Source organism: Xiphias gladius, chromosome 12, assembly GCF_016859285.1.
Source record: "Xiphias gladius isolate SHS-SW01 ecotype Sanya breed wild chromosome 12, ASM1685928v1, whole genome shotgun sequence".
Taxonomy (NCBI): Eukaryota; Metazoa; Chordata; class Actinopteri; order Istiophoriformes; family Xiphiidae; genus Xiphias; species Xiphias gladius.
This window is the reverse complement of record NC_053411.1, coordinates 17,640,204-17,658,709: the sequence shown is the minus strand read 5'-3', so window position 1 is coordinate 17,658,709 and position 18,506 is coordinate 17,640,204. Positions and strand designations below refer to the sequence as shown.

General features: G+C 46.0%; 2 protein-coding genes across 3 annotated transcripts; both read left to right on the top strand.

Annotated features, from left to right (window-relative positions):
* Positions 1-763: 763 nt before the first annotated feature.
* LOC120797098 (endothelin receptor type B-like) lies at positions 764-9,911 on the top strand. Of its 2 annotated transcripts, none has more exons than XM_040140390.1 (8): positions 764-852; positions 2,009-2,954; positions 3,402-3,529; positions 4,276-4,474; positions 6,617-6,769; positions 7,184-7,317; positions 7,534-7,642; positions 8,839-9,911. In XM_040140390.1, the coding sequence occupies exons 2-8, from the start codon at positions 2,301-2,303 to the stop codon at positions 8,884-8,886; spliced, it is 1,425 nt and encodes a 474-aa protein (XP_039996324.1). In that variant the 5' UTR covers positions 764-852; positions 2,009-2,300; the 3' UTR covers positions 8,887-9,911. The 2 variants fall into 2 exon arrangements, with proteins under 2 accessions (XP_039996324.1, XP_039996323.1); XM_040140389.1 differs by having other exon boundaries at positions 8,795-9,911.
* A 1,152-nt stretch (positions 9,912-11,063) lies between these two features.
* LOC120797143 (transmembrane protein 184C-like) lies at positions 11,064-17,939 on the top strand. Its single transcript, XM_040140478.1, is given in 13 exon segments — positions 11,064-11,214; positions 12,250-12,405; positions 12,568-12,698; positions 13,687-13,723; positions 14,121-14,326; positions 14,432-14,506; positions 15,028-15,121; positions 15,340-15,452; positions 15,553-15,652; positions 16,155-16,232; positions 16,342-16,420; positions 16,423-16,434; positions 16,954-17,939. Coding segments are annotated over 12 exon segments (1,317 nt in total). The 5' UTR covers positions 11,064-11,214; positions 12,250-12,288; the 3' UTR covers positions 17,229-17,939.
* The last annotated feature ends 567 nt before the right edge of the window (positions 17,940-18,506 follow it).

Genomic DNA, 18,506 nt, shown 5'->3' with positions numbered 1-18,506 from the left:
TGTGTGTGTGTGTGTGTGTGTGTGTGTGTGTGTGTGTGTGTGTGTGTGTGTGTGTGTTCCAGATAGTAAAAGTTCAGAGTCACTTTGTGCCTAAACTCCAAACACGGTTCCTAAACTCTGGAATAGCGTCTTTTTTTCTCTTTTAAATCTATACTGAAGACTTGTTTTTGTAGATTAATTCTTAATTAGTTTGACATTCAATTCAATTCAATTTTATTCAATTTTCTTTATATAGAGCCAAGTCATAACAGGGGTTAATCTCAGGGCACTTTTCATATAGAGCAGGTCTAGACCGGACTCTTTACAGTTATGCTTACAGAGACCCAACATTCCCATTGGCTTTTAAGTTTCTCAGTCTTGTTTACTTATTTATTGTTTATTTACCATATTTTCTCTGGTCATGAACTTTATTTTCTCCCATGCATGTTAATCTTCTCATTGTTTCTATCTTCTCTCATGTCTGTAAAGAACTTTGTTAACTTGTTTTTATAAAGTGATAAATACAGACATTTCATAATCATTATTATTATTATTATTATTATTATTAAAGGGGGCAGGAAAGAGGAGGAGATTAGGAAAGAGGAGAAACAGTGAGATGAGACAGCTGATGATAGACAAAAAGGGTGTTGAATGGAAAATAGGATAAAGGGGAAATGAAGAGGAAAGACAAGAGTAGCTGGGGTGTGTGAGCATTTATGGTTATCAGAGAGGGAGGGGGGGGTGAGAGAGAGAGAGAGAGAGAGAGAGTAAAATCTGAGCTCAGTCAGTCAGACTTCATTAGCGTTGTCTTGACTAAGCAGAGCACACTCTTCTTCTCCTCTCGTTTACTCTGAGACAGAAAAACAAAAACAGGTGAGATTTTTCGAACATTTGTCTTCCTGCTATCTTAACACTTATCCGGGTGAAGCTTTTAATTTGAGGGGGTGGTTTATTTCCAAAAGACTCAGAACTGTAGCTCTCTCTATTCATACTTCATTGAAGTCTTTATAAAGAGCAAAATGTCACGTGGGCAAGGCATAATTACTTTGTGTTAGTGCTGTTGTGCTGTAAACAAAACCATAAAAACGCTGCTTGAGTAATATTCTTTATTACATTTTATGTAATGTTTTCTTTAACTTCCTTCAATAACTCAAAGGCTATATTTTAGAAATAACTTTACTTTTATTACTTTCAACCCAGATATTTCCTTTTAGCTGTAGGGCTGTAACTGGTCATTTACTACAAGAGCCTTCTGAAGTTAAACACATTATTCTTTCTGACATTTCAAAATAAAGAGATGGTAAAAATAAAAACAAGTAACAAGCTACAGTCCAGACAGAGTTGCTGTGTTACATTTAAAACTGCTATAAATCAATATTATTATGTAAACATAAGATGAAATGACTAGGTGTGATGTGAAAGAAGTCACTCGTAGGGATTAACCCATTGAGAATTATCACTTGAGTCTGCAGTCCCCTTCAACTCTACCGAGCGGTTTGCAATCTTTCAGCGACTTATTTTGGTTTTTACAACTTAACTGTTCTGGTTCACTCTCACTGCTCTCATCAGAGTTGTTTTTTTGGGCACAGCAGGCAGCTGTTTTCAGCAAAAAATACATAAATAAAATAAAAATAAAGGTCTAAAAAGCCACTGTCCACTACCTGCTGAGAAGCAATCAGTAGAAAGACACAGCCAGAGACCAGCTGGTGAACGTAGCGGAGCATTTAGCAGCTAAAGAGCCAGAGATTTCCCTCAGGAGCTGGTGGAGACCAAAACGAGAGCTAAAAGGAGAGTGAATATTGTAATTACATTCATCAGGTGGGCAGAAATATGACATCAGTGCAGGTCCATAACTGTGGGGTGTGTAAGTAAGAAACTATTTGCCATATCAATTTCAGAGGTGATTATATGTCAGTGTTGTGTTTACAGCTTTTTTCTGCCGCTCCCACATGGCCAAGATCTTCTGAGACCTTAGGCAAAGTTGTTCTTTCTAACCAACCTCCTGTTTTGTTTTCATTTTGCTCACCAGAATCCCCAGAGTCATCTGAGAACCTCATAATACCTTCTCTGCTCTCTACTGGCCTGCTCTGATGTCAACCTTGAGAACTTGTAGAGCCTCTAGAACTTACTCCAACACGGATTCTGGATTTACAGCAGTGGGGTTTTAGAAAGAGCTCTGGACTTGGAACAGGTTCTGTGAACGATTCCTGGAATATGTTCTGTGGTCAGAGCAGGCTCCAGACTGGGTTCTAGAATCAATTCTGAAGTAACAGCAATATCTGGAAATACTGCAGATTCCAAAGGGCAGGGCAGGCTCCAGCATGGTTTTTGGGGTCAAAGCAGCCGATTCAGAAAAGGGTTCTGCAATGGGACCCATACTGGGCTCCAGGTCTACATCAATGCCTGGGATGTTAACCTTGCTGCTGGCTGGTTGGTGTGTGGTGTTTGCCACTCCGGTTGGTTGCCACAGTAACTTCTCATCTGAGCCATCTCTATCAGATCTGATGATGTCGCACCTGCCTGATTTCCACAGCACCGACCCACCTCTAGGACCCGTGGTAGACCATCTTATCCAGACATTAGAGCAAGAGTCACATCTGTTGCAGGAGACTGTGAACAAGCCCCCGTCCCTCCTGGAGTCTGGATCAGGAAAGTTGAAACACGCAAGAAAGTTGAAACACAAACATGAAAGAAATCCTCACCTGTCTTCCTCCAACTCATCTCTGGCAGTTCGCAAGCGCCTGGTATTGCCCCCCAGCTGTCTTCACGAGACATCGATAAAAACAGCCTTTAAGTACATCAACACGGTGCTGTCCTGCGTGATCTTTGCTGTGGGGATCATTGGAAATGCCACCCTGCTAAGGATTATCTACCAAAATAAAAGCATGAGGAATGGCCCAAACGCTCTGATAGCCAGCCTGGCGCTGGGAGACTTGATATACATTGCCATCGACATACCAATCATCGTCTACAAGGTAGAGCACTTTAGTATCTTCTCTCTCATTAAGTTTATGTATATAAGTATTAGTTTCTCACAACGTCTTTTTTGTGATTTTTAATAAATTAACATATTTTTATGCTGAAAAGATTTGTCCAATAAAGTTAAGTTGCAAAGAAAATTTAAGGTTCCTATTATCAATAGGAACCTCTACTTAACGTAGTTTTACCTCTCAGTAGGACTTAGGATAAGAAGAGCAGAAGTGCACGATGGAACTTCCTACAGTATCTGTGTGTGTTGTGCGTCTCAGTCAGGAGGTTGAGTGTCACACTGATAACGGCACTAAAATATCCCACAAACTGAGATAACACACCATACATACATTGACACCCTGACCTTACCTTAATCTGTTATTGCTTTGCTGGTGTGTGTGTGTGTGTGCGTGTATGTGTGTGTGTGTGTGTGTGTGCGTGCGCTCGTGCAGCTCCTGGCAATGCGGTGGCCGTTTGCCGACAGCGCATTTGGTCTGTTCCTCTGCAAACTGCTCCCCTTCCTGCAGAAGGCTTCGGTCGGCATCACCGTCCTGAATCTGTGTGCTCTAAGTGTGGACAGGTAACATACACACATACGTCTATAATTACTATACCTCTGGGAAACCCTCACTGACATAAAACGTTCCCTAGCCCGTAACCCTAACCTTAACCATCACAACTAAATGTCTATGCCTTTACCATAAGATCAAACTGAAACCGATTCTATCCTTAACCATAAAACCAAGTCTGGAAGTGAGGACCAAACAAAATGTGGTCAGTCTCCAAATAAGTCCTCATAAGGGCAAAAATTCACATAGGTCCCCACAAAGATAGAAAAAAAATGTATTTCCTGATAAATATGTTTAAACATAATTACAGGAAAGTGTTACAGCCAACAGCCCCCCCCTCACTCCCCCCACTCCCCCGCTCTGACCTATTTAAAACTTTTTTGACTGTACTATCACGATGAAATTAAAAAAACCTTGTTTTTTTGGGGGGGGCTCATGTGTGGCTTTTAAATGTGAGTTTTCTGTCAGGGAGAAACAGAAAGTCCTGCCACAGTGCTTCTGTTTGTGGTGACACATGACTTTCGTTGGAGAGACGTTGTGACATATAAAAACTTTGTGCAATCGCTAAGAAAGTTTGGACAGTAGTGCCAAACCTGAAAACACGAAATATCTCACATGATGGACCTTTAGCAACTGATAATCTAGCGTTAAATAAACTGCAATTTACCACAATAATCACATTCATGAGGTTATCCAGCAACATCAAAGAGTGATGTTTAAAAAGTTTGTTTTTGTAACGGTATCATCTTGTACCCAGGTATCGTGCGGTGGTGTCCTGGTCTCGGGTACAGTGCACAGGCGTTCCCACGGTAACGGCGTTGGAGATAGTGGTGATCTGGCTGCTGTCCATGGGACTGGCTGTGCCGGAGGCCATCGGCTTCAACATGGTCAACTTCGACTACAAGAACATTACCATCACGACCTGCATGCTGCAGCCCAAGACACCCTTCATGACTGTGAGTGTGTGTCTGTACAGTATGTGACAGCTTGTGGGTTTGCATGTATGGGAAGACAGAGAGGTGAGAGTGTGTACAGTATATGTGTGCGTTCTTGTGTACGTGTGTTTATTTCAGTGTGATGATAGACATCTGGGTGCTCCACGTGGAGCTGATGAGCAGAGTTTTAGGTGGCACCAACTACTGTAAATGTTCCCTAAAGAACAGGTTTAATTCAGAACTAGAACCAACCTAAACCACTCCAGAACCTGTTGTGGTGTTACCAAGAACCTTTGTGGAGACTTTATACTTCCATATAGAACTAGAGAACTTGTTTTTATGCTTTAAGGAAGCATTCAAAAGAGCAAGAAATGACTTGGGAAATCTGATTCAAGGAGCTTTCTTGAGAGATATACCTGTAATAACTCCTTAAACTAGCATGGTTCATATTGGCGCACATTATGTTAGTTTCAGCAGTGTAGTGTGTGATCCAAAATTGAATTTCCAGGTCAGAAAAACAAGTTGAATTCAACTTGTTGACTCTCCGTAACACAATTGAATAGGTAACGGGTAAAGGAATAGAGTCAGGTGGAGGGTGTGACCCCAGTCCATCTGGATGATGAATGGTCTGTTGGGGGAAAATAAGTGGACTATTTATGCCATTTCCTTGATATATTTGTTGTTGTGTTTCAGTGAGAGGTCTTTTTAACTCACAAAGTTTAGAACAAAATTTCCTGTTTATGTCTCCAGATCATGACTGAAGTAAACAAGTTCAGCCCCAGGCACTCGAAACTGAACCTGGGTCAACTGACCCTCTATCAGTCTTTAGACGTGGCCTTTTTCAAAACATTGTAACTGCAGTCAGTAAATACTTATCACAATGTTCCAGTTGCCAAAAAGTATTGCATTTGAATATTGAAATGAAAACCTCGATGGAACAAGGCATTTGAGTTTACGGACAAGCTACTTGTTCCAACTAAAGATTATGATCCAGTGGTTCTAGGTAGCTAAAGGTGGTTCTAGGATGATGATATGGTTCTAGGATGGTACGGGAATCGTATGATGGTTCTACCACGTCCTCAAAGATTTTGGAATGTCCATTGCATTCGAGAAGGTCATGAAGGCTATAGAAGGCTTTCGGGGCTCCTTAAACTGTGTTAAGGTTCAATGATTATCAAAAGTTCTGTAAGGTTTTTAAGTATTTCACTAAGGGCTGGTTCATGAGGTCTGGGTAATATTTAAATTGTAATATCATACTCAATAATTTCTGATGGTTCTATAATTGCACAAGAATTCTAGAATTGTGAAAAAGTAATGTGAGGGTCCTCCAAGTTCTGGTTCTAACCCACACGACCTATGTTCTAAGTGGGTTCAAAAAGTTTCTTAAGAGTCCTAACACAATATCACAGAGGTTCCAGATAGAGCGTGAAGGTTCAACATATGACTTCAGAGGAGCTTTTTTTTGTTTTCTTTTTTGGTTAAAGAGTTTAGACAAGAGTCCGAGGCTCGTAAGTGGGTTCTATAGAGATGTTTGAAGAGTCTACAGATGCGTCCAATGCGTTCTATAAAGAAGTCCTGAGCTAATACAGCTTATAGATAATGATAATGATCTGGAACTGTTTTGCCAAAACAGCTATTGCTAAGTTCACACAGCGAGATTTTAGCCCTGATTTTCCACTCGACGACAGCTTTTGGAGATCGCTGAAAAAAAGCCCCGGATCAGAGGTAAATCGACGCTCGCTCGGCACTGGGAAAACGACGCTCGATCTCCATTTGTGGACTGTTCAAAGACGCCCGAAAGACACATTTAAATATCTGGCTCCTGTGCATTAATGAATATTCTATCTCACATTCACTGAAACAGACTGGTCACTTGTCAAAACGCGATGTCATCCATGGCAACGGGGTCGACCCCCACCCCTTTTTCTTGGTTCAGGACTTCTCCTTGCTCCTCACTAAATGTTGCTCTCAGACGCTTTTAGAGGAACCTCCTGGTGCCATTTCCGCGGACTTGTGGTGGTAAGATAAGATCCTTTGTGAAGGTGGTCCCCGGGGGTGCGAAGATGTTCTCCAGAGGTTAAAAAGAACACCCTGTCTCGCTCAGGTTTTGACTTCTGACCGCGCTACAGTTTCCTGAAAGCGTGTGTCTCTGTGTTGCTCCAGTTCTACCGGGATGCAAAGGACTGGTGGATGTTTGGCTTCTACTTCTGCGTTCCCCTGGCCTGTTCCGCTGTTTTCTACGGCCTGATGACCTGCGAGATGCTCAGACACCAGAAAGGAAGTCTGAGGATCTCACTGAGCGAACACCTCAAGCAGGTGCGCGCACACAAACGTATAAATGCATACAGTATAAATACAGTAATTTGCCAGTTTATTAGGAACCCCCTACTAAAATTAATGCGGTCTAATATGTTATTCATCCTACTGTCATTGATACGAATGGAATGGAGGAAATAATAGAAACATCTGTCTGTGTAACGCAATACAGTTGAAGCTACAGCCTCCAAAAAGATCGGACAGTTGAAACGGCACCTTCTCTGAAACAGTTTCAACACAGGCTGAAGATTGTAACCATCACGAAGGAGACTTTATCGCAGGAATGTTGTGTGAGGCTGCATTAGTTTTAGATGGGTGTTCCTCATAAACTGCCAACTGGGTGTATGGCACGAGGACTGCCGTTTTTAGATGATAACACACAACCAGGCTCATGGGGTAAATCTTTCTCCCCAGCGTCGAGAAGTAGCGAAGGCTGTGTTCTGCCTGGTGTTGATCTTTGCGCTGTGCTGGTTTCCGCTGCATCTGAGTCGCCTGCTGAAGAGGACCATCTACAAATCCCATGATGCTCACCGCTGCGACTTATTAAAGTAGGTGTAGAAAACAAACACGTTACCAAAACAAAAAAAAGAAAATGCAGTGCATAAGAAAACAAAATCATTAAAAATCGTCTGCTTGTAATATTCATTGTATATGTTGTCTTCTCTCCCGCTGTAGCCATACTGTCTACTCTCCCTGTCCTGTAGTTTTTGTGCTTTTTTTGTGATTGCAATCTAATGTCACATGCTCTTCTTCCGGTGTTGCAGTTTCCTGCTGGTGCTAGACTACTTCAGTATCAACATGGCAACCATCAATTCCTGCATCAATCCCATAATCCTCTACTTCGTCTCCAAGAAGTTCAAGAACTGCTTCAAGGTAAAGAAAACAAAACAAAAACAAAATACATTTGTGCTTTTTGGCTGAGCGCGTGTGTGTGTGTGTGTGTGTGTGTGTGTGTGTGTGTGTGTTGATGATAGTGAATGTCCAAACAGCTTTTCCCTGAGTCAGTGTGATGTCACAACATGGTCGGAGGGTCAGAGAGTGTGAGACATAGATAACATAACAGAGCGAGAGAGAGAGAGGAGAAGAGAAACAGACTGAAAGACGCTATCCGATGTTTTGGGATTCGAATATCTTGAGGACAGAGACCTTTGACAAAAGGCTTGTGGGAAGTGAGCAGTGACATGTTGGCTTTAAAGGGGCACTCCACCGACTTCAACCATATAGGTCAGCGGGGCTGGATATTGGCACTGAGCTCCGAATTCCTTTTCAGTTTCACAAAGTCCAGAATCGAGTCCGTTTCGATTGCGGGTCTGACGTTTTTTACGTCGCGGTTTACAGGTGCGTCGTGACGAAAGGCAGCTATCGCCTACGTCATTTCAAAATCTTAGAAACTGAGCTTTTTGCGCTTCGATTTAACGGCTCGATTTTCAACACGAGGATGCGTTTTACGCGTCACGCCGTCCTAACTGAGCCACTTACAACAAGTAACCACTGCGCACGGAGAACATTTAGCGCAGACCCACGGCGCAAATGCCAAGGTCCATCTGGAAATTCGACTTTTTTATCCGGCCTACAGGTCCGTTTACTCACGGCGTAGAGTCAGCCTTTGTGTGCGCACGGCTGCTCCCAACGTCCCCTGCGACGGCGGCGGGAGCTTTCCGAAACCCCGGGACGCTGCGGTTTTGACGTCGCCGGGCGTCATCTCGCCATGGGCTCAGAGACGAGGAATTTAGAAAAAAAAAAGAAGCCTGCGTTACAAACCGGAGGCGTGGAGTACGAGGGATGTGGCGGTGGATGCATTATGGGAAACGTAGGTCCCAGCAGTTATGGAGCTCTACTCTACTAGGGACTAAAATTCAGGATATCTTGACGATTTCACCATTACCTTTTTTTTTTTTTTTTAATAAATCTGTCTCTTCTGAGTTCCCCAACTTTATGTAGTGAAATACTAAATCGCTGGAGTACCCCTTTAATCAGACTCACCACCGTCTCTCCCTCTCTCTCTCTCTCTCTCTCTCTCTATAGTCCTGTCTGTGTTGCTGGTGTTATTCTGGCTCTCTCTCTAACAGTATGCTGCCTCTCAATCACGGGACGAGTCTGCAGTACAAACACACTGACCACTGAGGGGGAGGCGGAACGTCTACGTCTCCCATCTGCAGCGTGGCACCGTCGCCCCAGCAGCTCGACCGGACCGGACCGAAACGCGGACACCCGACACCCACACAACACGACAGGGACACACTGATGTGTGACTCTGGGTATAAAACCGACTATATCAGTCCTCTACTGTTCCATTTTTACCTTTTCATAACATATTCATTCTGGTTGAAATATTATATTTTAGTAAAGACTCATTATTTTATGCTGGTATATTATATAGTATATGGCCAAAAGTATGTGGACACGTCTATCGGCACGCTTTCTTGCGGTTTTTGGTCCGGGGCTGCTTTTCTCTGTTTGAGTCCAGCGAAGGGAAGTGTTAATGTTGAAGCATGCAATGACATTTTAGACAACGGTGTGTTTTCAACACAACATTTTGCGCTAGAGCCTCTCCTGCTCTAACACGACAACGTAAAGACACGGTTTTCCCAGCGTGGGCGTGGAAGGACCGGACTGTCCTGCACAGAGCTCCGCCCTCAACCCCGTCCGGCGCCTTTCGGGCTGAGCTGCAACGTCGGGCCTCGTCGGCCGACATCGGTGCTGGACCTCACTCGGGCTCCGGCGGCCGAATGGCGGCAAGTCCCTGGCGGCCAGGTTCAGGAATACGGCGGAAAGACCGAGGCCGGGTGAGCGGAGGCCGTTAGATAGTGAGAGATGTTTCACGTCCACGTACCTTTGGCCATGTAGGGAATTTTATCGTTATGTTTTATATATAAAATATTCCACATGCAATTTCCGAGCATCCCCAGGAGGCTGAATTTGTTACACCCCACAATTTGAAACCTCTGCCTGAATAAATAACACACCCATGATTTTGTCTGTCCTCGGAGCCTTAGCTGCTACTTGCGGGACTAAAAGATGTTTGTGGAGGAAACACCATCACATGTCAGCTTGTTGAATTATTAATGAGTGTTGTGCGTTTCTCACTCTCAGGTCATCGTTTTTTATTTGTTATGAAATTATACATTTGTATTTATCAATAAAGCGATATTCTCGAAGCTTTTAGGATCTGTTTTGGTGTGTGTGTGTGTGTGTGTCTGCTCTTGATTCATCCCCCCTGCACCGCCCGCGATTAGGAGCCGTTGCACGCACTTGTGGCAGTCACACGGCTCCCAGCTGCAGCTCTGGACGCGTTAACAGGAGCCCGCGTTGGCGCGCTGGCGTTCGGCAGGGGGAGCCGTTCCGCCGCGTTCGCCGTCCCGCGGAACCCGGGGCGCGGCTGGAGGGCCGTTGGCTTTGGGGGTGTTTGGTCACGAAAGCGTTGGGCAGACGACGAATCCGAGCTCCGGAAGGGGTCAAATTTCAAACGGGCAATTCATCCGATGGCTGTCGAGATTCTTTTTTAAACATATTTTTGATTTTAGCTGTAACTCGGGGCCCCTCTACTACCAGAGGAGAAGATTTGGTAACAATGCAGGTGTCACCCAACAGGTGCCCCCCCCCTCCTGTAATTTCAGTTCATTTTGTGGTTCTTGTGTTTGCATACATTTAGTCAGAATCTAAATCCAACCAATGAAACGACTGACACATCTTTCCATACAGGGGGTAACGCTACATGATGCGAGCTACACCGTTTAAGGGGGGGTCGGCATCGGTGAAACGGTCCCCTAGTTCCAGGTCTGACCGCTTGAGAGACAAAACGCTGACTTTCCATCCCCGAGTCCAACTTTTCTCTTATGTGCGAGGTTTGAAGAAAACCGATTCCACATCAGCCGGCTGTGTTGTTTTCTTAGATTCCATACATGTGGACCGTGATCGGTTCCACATTGGTTTTTTGGACACAGAGACTGACCTGCCGGGTCGCGGCCCCGGGGTCACGTTTTACCGCGATCCAGATCTCCTGTTCGGTTCGTCTACCTACCAGAGTTTCATCCCGACGGTGCGGAGAAGGCTGCGAAACTGGGAATCAACCAACACGGTCGAGTAAATAAAATGTGGTAGAAAAAAAAAAAAGAAAAGGAGCATTTGTGAGACGCGCGGCGACCAACGCGGTTACATCCGCAGGGTGACGCCGAACACGTGACTGACGGAGACGGTCCGGATCCCTCCCGGTGACGCGGCCGCGTAGACACGGGAAACGGGAGGACGAAGCGCGGACGGCAGGCTCCCCCTCTGTCAGCCCGGAGCCGCGACAGGGTGCGTGCCACCGGCCCTACCCCGGATCGATCGATCGATCGGGCCGGTGATCGGTAACAGCCGAGCGGGTCCCGGCGGAGGAGAGATGCGTTGCCTAGTAACAGAGGCAGGCCGGGCGTGGGTCTGAATGAACGTCTCCGGCTTCAACGGTTCGGATCTCTCCTGTCTCTCTCCCCGTTTACTCGGCGTTGATCACGTTTTATATCCTTCATCTGCTCAACGACCTGGTTTCACTGTCGAGCAGATAAAAAAAAAAAAAAAATACGGCACCGGATGCTAATCGTGTGAAGATATCAACATCACACCTGACACACACACACACACACACACACACACACACACACACACACAAGGGGGGGCTGTAGATCCACACCGCGTCTCCCTCTGCTCTCGTGCCAGACGAGATCCTCTCTAACGGTCCTCTTCGGACCGGACGCGGCCTCCCTGAAACGTGGACGTGGGGGCTCGGTCGCGGCAGCGTCTCGAACGGGAAACGCCGGTCTCGTGTCGCGGCTCCCGCTTCTCCGACGGCTGCCTCGCGCGACCTGGACCAAGCCGAATCCGTCTCCCCGTTGGGGTAGATACGACCGTCTCGGTCCTCGCCGTCCCCCAGCCTCGGCTCGCCTCGGCCCGCCCCGGCTCGCCCCGGCTCTTCAGTGGGTCTGGAGGATGTTGACGCTGGGAATTTGTCTCTCGTCCTTCTCTCAGCCTCACATCTTTGGTGTCTTTGGAAAACTGGGGGGGGGGGGGATCTGCACTAGAATGAAAATGTTATTTCTTTTTTTAAAAAATTTTTGTCTTGTGGGTTTGAACAATGGTTGGATGCACAGCACAAGCTCTTAATGACCGATCCGCCCACTGCTTGTTGTTAACCCTGTTGATGGTAGAGTATTTTACAGGGCAAATTGAAGCAAGCTTTCATTCAGATTTATATGCTTTTACTTTGACAGAATAAATGTATGCAAGGTTCTTAGCTAGTGAAAAATTCTAAAATCCTAAAAAATGTGTGTCCTAGATACGACCTTTGGCCTTTGAACTAGATTTTAACTAAACTTATTGTGCACTGAAGTGGGATTCAACCTAATCAAACCAAATCTAGACATCCTCAACCAGCCGGTACCAGGACCCTAAATCCGTTTAACTTACCCTACCTCCCAGTACAGTTACAGGTCTCTGCCCTCTAGGATGTGCCCGTAGTCGACGCCGAGGGTGAAGCAGCCGCGATGCCGTGTTCGTGTGCAGAGTGGCGGAGGTGGATCCGCCCGCTGGTTCTGGTCCTCTACGCTCTCCTGCTGGTGGCCGTGCTGCCGCTCTGCGTCTGGGAGCTGCGGAAAGACAAGGTGCGCTTCCTTCTCAATCGACACCCCCCCCACCCAGACCGGGGGCCCCACTCGGGTCAAACCTGGACTCTCAGGAGTCTTACAGATAGAAACGCTACCAGCCACTGACGATGAGGACGTAGCTGAGCAGAGGATTCTCTCTCTCTCTCTCTCTGTGTCCAGGTTGGGACTCACAGTAAAGCCTGGTTCATAGCCGGCGTGTTCGTCTTTCTGACGATCCCTGTCTCACTGTGGGGCATCCTGCAGCATATGGTGCACTACACCCAGCCTGAGCTGCAGAAACCGATCATCAGGTAAACACACACACAGATTAAAACACTTAACATGCGCACATATGCACACTGAAACAGGTTTTGCTTGCTGTGATCATTTCCTCTGCTCACACCGGCCATTGAGAGCTCTGTGTCAAAATGCATTGTCGAGCCGAACCGGTGACAACACTCCGGACGTTTGGTGGCTGAGCTATCCAGCCGGCACAGGGGTCAAGAGGTGGCTTGAGTTTGTTCCTTGCCAGGACAAAGGCCAACCTGAAGCAGGTGACCGGCTGCAGTGGCCTGGGAGGATGTGACGAGGGTCGACCTGCAGCTCCGGTTTTCTCTGGATTTCCTCGACCTTGCAGTCACGTTCGCCGTTTTGAGAACTGCTGCGCCTCCCGCCATTCGCACGCACGGCGCCACCTGGCCGCAGAGGTGCATCGCGTCACACGCGCACTGAAAGGCCACCATCGTAGCCAATGTTGTTGCCCCCTACTGGCCGGGAGGGCAAAAGCTCAAATAACTCCACCCAAAGTAAAGAAAAACACCCATAGTAGCTAATATGAGGCTTCAGCAGTCTGAGTTCATCAAGCGAGAATCTTCCAGAATTACAGCGTTTAGTTTCCCCGTGTTTAGCTGCGACAAAGAGGGAATTTTACACAGACAGGCTATAAGTTTGGAAACTACCTACTTAGTTTGGTCTCATATTTACGTCAGATGAATCTTGAAATGTATTTTCACTCGGTGGGTTTTGTCGCCGACACGGGTGGCGCCCTGGGAAAGGGATCTTTCGGTGGCCGGCACGAAGGGGAGGAATGATTATCGCGGGCAAACACACACTCACATATGACTATTGTTTGAAGAAAGACCTGAAACGACTGTGAACCGCTGCCTCTATAGCACCGGAGATGCCCACAGGTACAGCGGCTTGGTGACGGTGTGTATTTGCTTTTCTGGGTGAGCTGCTCCTTCGACACACAGCTCCGTTTGTTTTGTCACGCTCTCCGTCTCTGTCTCTCTCCGCTAGAATACTATGGATGGTGCCCATCTACAGTTTGGACAGTGTGAGTCCTTATCACACACACACACACACACACACACACACACACACACACACACACACACACACAGCGGTCTGTCCCTCTTATTCCCCCGCTTGGAACTTAATTGGAGACGATGGGGCTGTGTCATGAGACCAGACGTCAAGTTACAGTACACACACCTCCCTCCGTGTTTTCGACTGTTTTATCTTATACGGTCTGATGCCACTTAACTCAGTTACAGCTAATGACATATACTCCCTGGGAGCAAACTTTTCTGTCTTCTTTCCCTCTTTCTTTCATGTGACTCCTGCTCAATCTCGCCACCGTAAAACTTTACTTCTTATTTTTTTATCACGTCTACCTACTAAAAAATAACCCTCTTGCCATTTCCTATCACCTCTCCCCCCTCCCCCGTCAGTGGCTGGCGCTGCGCTACCCCAGCCTGGCCATCTACGTGGACACGTGCAGGGAGTGCTACGAGGCCTACGTCATCTACAACTTCCTGGTGTTCCTGCTGAACTTCCTCAGTAACCAGTACCCCAGCCTGGTGCTCATGCTGGAGGTCCAGCAGCAGCAGCAGCACCTGCCCCCGCTGTGCTGCTGCCCGCCGTGGCCCATGGGAGAGTAAGACGGATCTATGGTGTCAGAGTGCATGACGAGCAGACAGACGCTGGACATACGGGTGGATGCGCGTGTGTTGAACCGGGTCTCTCTCTCGTTCTCTGTCAGGGTGCTGCTGTTCAGGTGTAAACTGGGAGTCCTCCAGTACACTGTGGTCAGACCCGTCACCACGGTGATAGCGCTGTAAGTTTTGCACCGGTGGAGACACCGTTGCGTCTTTCCTACCGTAGCCACGGTAGGAACCACTGTTAGTTTCCTCATTTTCCCACTGTAACCACGGTGTTTCATACTGTTCTCTCTGTGTGGCGTCTAACTGTAGTGATAACATTTACAAAGTGGCTGACTGTAACCATGTAGCCGTGGTAATAACCGCGGGCGCGAGCTGTGGTAGCCACGGTAACGACACTGTCCGTACTGTAGTCGGACCAGCTTGCTCAGCAGCGGATGATTGCTGTGTTTCGAAGGTCAAAGGTCAGGCTCGGGGTTTGGCATGAAAAAAAAAGCCAGATGCACTTTAGTTTAACAGCATGTGTGGATGTAAAATTAGATTTTTTGAGAGCGTAACGGTGCCAACGGTGTAATGTTAGGAGCACAATCTGCTGTCTTTCTATTCGGGAAGCTTTGCATCATCTTTATAACACACTGTGAAATGCTAAGGTTGAAGCGTGTGAGGTGAGATTTAGTGTTTCGCTCTCTGTCTGCAGGATCTGTCAGCTCTGCGGGGTTTATGACGAAGCCAACTTCAGCTTCCGAAACGCCTGGTCCTACCTGGTCATAATCAACAACATATCTCAGCTGGTAAAGACTCGCTCACACACACACACACACACACACTTGCTCACTACGCTCGTGATACACTGCATCACGTTCCTTAACCCTAATCTTAACCCGAACCCAATTCTGACCTTAACTCCTAAGCTTTGTTAACAGCCCTTTGACAAAGTGAGGACCATTCATGGGAGACAAACGTGATCCGCTGCCATTGGTGTTAATCATATACCCCCGTCTCTCTCCAGTTTGCCATGTACTGTCTGGTGTTGCTGTACCGAGCTCTTAAAGAGGAGCTGACTCCCATCAGGCCCGTGGGCAAGTTCCTCTGCGTCAAACTGGTGGTCTTCGTCTCCTTCTGGTGAGGATGGAAGGAAGGGGAGAGGGAGGAAGGAGGGAGGTAAACTGTGCTGATGCACTCATCCCTCTCTCTCTCTCTCTCTCTCTCCCTCCCTCCTCAGGCAGGCTGTTTTAATAGCGTTCCTGGTGAAGGTCGGTGTGATCTCCGACAAACACACCTGGGACTGGGACAGCGTTGAGGCCGTGGCTACTGGACTGCAGGTGCACACCTTTAGAAACAATTAAACCACATTGGTTCCTCAAAGTCAAGTGAACCGACAGTTAACTGACACCTAAACTTTCTCTACCTGACCGCAGAGAACAAAAAGGGGAAATGCCCGTTCCCTGGTTGCATAATATTTGTACACAGTGGTATATAAATATCCCTTCAGTTGTGGAGGAGGTTGTCAGATCGTAAGTAGTAGTGGAGTAAAAGGTGCGGTAATTCTCTCTGAATTGTAGTGGAGTAGAAGTATAAAGTAGCAGACAATGGAAATACTCAAGTAATGTACAACGACCTCAAAAGTGGATTTAAGTACAGTGCTTAGGTTAATGTACTTAGTTTTAGTACGTTTTGGTAATTTTTTTGTAAATATTCACTTTCCATACACAGAGGAAAGTCTCCAAAACCCAGAGAATATACATTTTGCTTGAAATAAAAACTTGGTACATGATTTTAGAATTTAATTTAAACTTAAACCAGATTCTTGATTAATCGATACAGGACTTCATCATCTGCATAGAGATGTTCCTGGCTGCCATTGCTCACCACTACACCTTCACCTACAAGCCCTATGTACAGGTAAACACTCTATCTATCTATCTATCTATCTATCTATGACACTGTGTATCAATGAAGTCCCGTTTTACTCCTGTTTACCCTCTTTTTTTCCGTCCATCCCTCCATCCAGGAGGCAGAGGAGGGGTCGTGCTTCGACAGCTTTCTGGCCATGTGGGATTTCTCAGATATTAGAGCTGATGTCACAGAGCAGGTCGGCATGTCGGTGAGTGGAAATTACCTTGAGTCTGTCTCTCATCAACGAGAAAAATTACTTCTGAACCTAATTTTCCTGTTGTTTTTTTTTCCATATCTGTGTTTTTATTTATTTATCGGCTTAATTTCACTAATATAATTACTATATATATTATTATTTATTCTTTCTGGGTTTTTTTTTTACTAGTTTTCATTTTATCCTAGTTTTTCCTTATTGACATTTCATGTCTAAATTTAACTCAGTGTGTAATAGTTTTTTATAGGGTTGCAGCTAATGATTATCTGACTCTAATTTTTTGATTAACAGCTTTAATCGTTTTGTCTATAAAATGGCAGTGAACAGTAAAACACATCTTCAGATGTCTTGTCTTGTCTGCGACCATCAGTTTAAAATCCTAAGATATTTAGTTTTCTGTCATGTGTGACAAAGAAAAGCATCAAATGGTGAGTCTTGAATCGGGACTCGCGCTGCCTTTTATCATCATATCCATCTGCAGCCATGGTAAACATCCCTCTGACCCCCCATCAGGTCGTACGTTCCTGGGACGCCCAAACAAGATCTATTTTGGTGCGGCAACTCGACCTGAACACACCGAACACACCGGCCTCCTCACAGCGAATTCCCAGGACCCCCTCGCAGTGGCAGCCACATCGATGCCCTCCTCCCCTTCATCGAGTGGCCGGTACCAAGGCCTCGGCCACACGCCCGCCCCTCACTCCATCTCGGCTCCTGCAGGGTTCACCTCCTCGTCCTGGGAGGATGACAGCGACAACTCGCCTCCGCGGGCGTGTGGAGTCCCATAACAGGTTGAACACCACTGCGAACGCACATCCCGTGGTGCGACTGTGATGCGCTTCGTGGTTATGGACAAAGAAACTCCCGGATTCTGTATTAAAGCCAGAATAAAAATTTAAAATGAACTCTGGTTTTTCCAAATGTATGAAAAAGAAGCTAATTCAATCTAATTCAAGACTGGGCACAGAGAGGGAAACGGTCTGCACTCTGTGATGTCAAAGCCATGTTTGTTGGGAAACTACGGTAAAATTTGAATTACCCAGTTTTAAATGTTTGAAATCTGTATTTTGATGTCAAATGATGTCCTGTTGATAAATGTACCTGTAGCTGTTGAAAGGAAATGGATTCATCATAAGGGGAGCCGGTTGCTGTCTTGGTTTTACACTCCACACTCTGTTGCTGAAGTGTCATTGAGCCTGGGTTTGACTATTTGCTTCGCTAATTCACAATAAATCAACATGTCATATCTAATCCCCTGGAACTGTGTCGTTGCTATCATAAGAGCGTTCCCACTGCTCCAATAACTCAGGACAGAGGCGCCAACATACTGCCCTCCAAGGGAGAGTGAGTTTTGTTTTTAGACAGAACCAAAATCCCAAACCACACATTTGCCTCAAAGGCCTTCTACCCTTTAGATCCTCCATTTGGATAAGGAAGCTTCAACTTCCGCAAATTGTTTTTTAGTGTTTGTTTTTCTGAAATGAGGCTTTTGAGGTTTTTTTTAGCTGAAAAAACACAAATCAAATCATATATGTATATATACACACATACATACATATATGTATATATATATGCATGTGTATATATATATATATATATATATATATATGGTGGCCAGGCACAACATATCACATCCTCCCTTCGGCTCACTGGCCTTGAAACAGCAGGTCTCCCTAGAGATGGTGATATTTCACACAAAAAAAAAAAAAAAACATCGAGACACAAGTATTGGATCGACAGGCTCAATACTATGGTCTCCAGAGACCTTAATGTTGTGTTCTTGCCATTCTCTATACAAGACTGTGTTTTTGTTAGAGTCACTAGGCCTGGGTGTTTGTCCCCTGTCCCTTTACCTGTCCCTTGATGTAAGAGTCAACATCCCTCGCGTGTGAGGCATGTTGACCGACCTAGGTCACTGACCTGACTATTAATTCGGTCTGCGGCCGAAACGCGTCAGCAATGATATTTCAATAAAATGGGAAGCTCCACGGACATTGACCGCTTTGAGTTTGAGCTCAGTAGTACATTTGAGGTTGAGCGACCAGCTGGAACGTGCGCACGCTGCC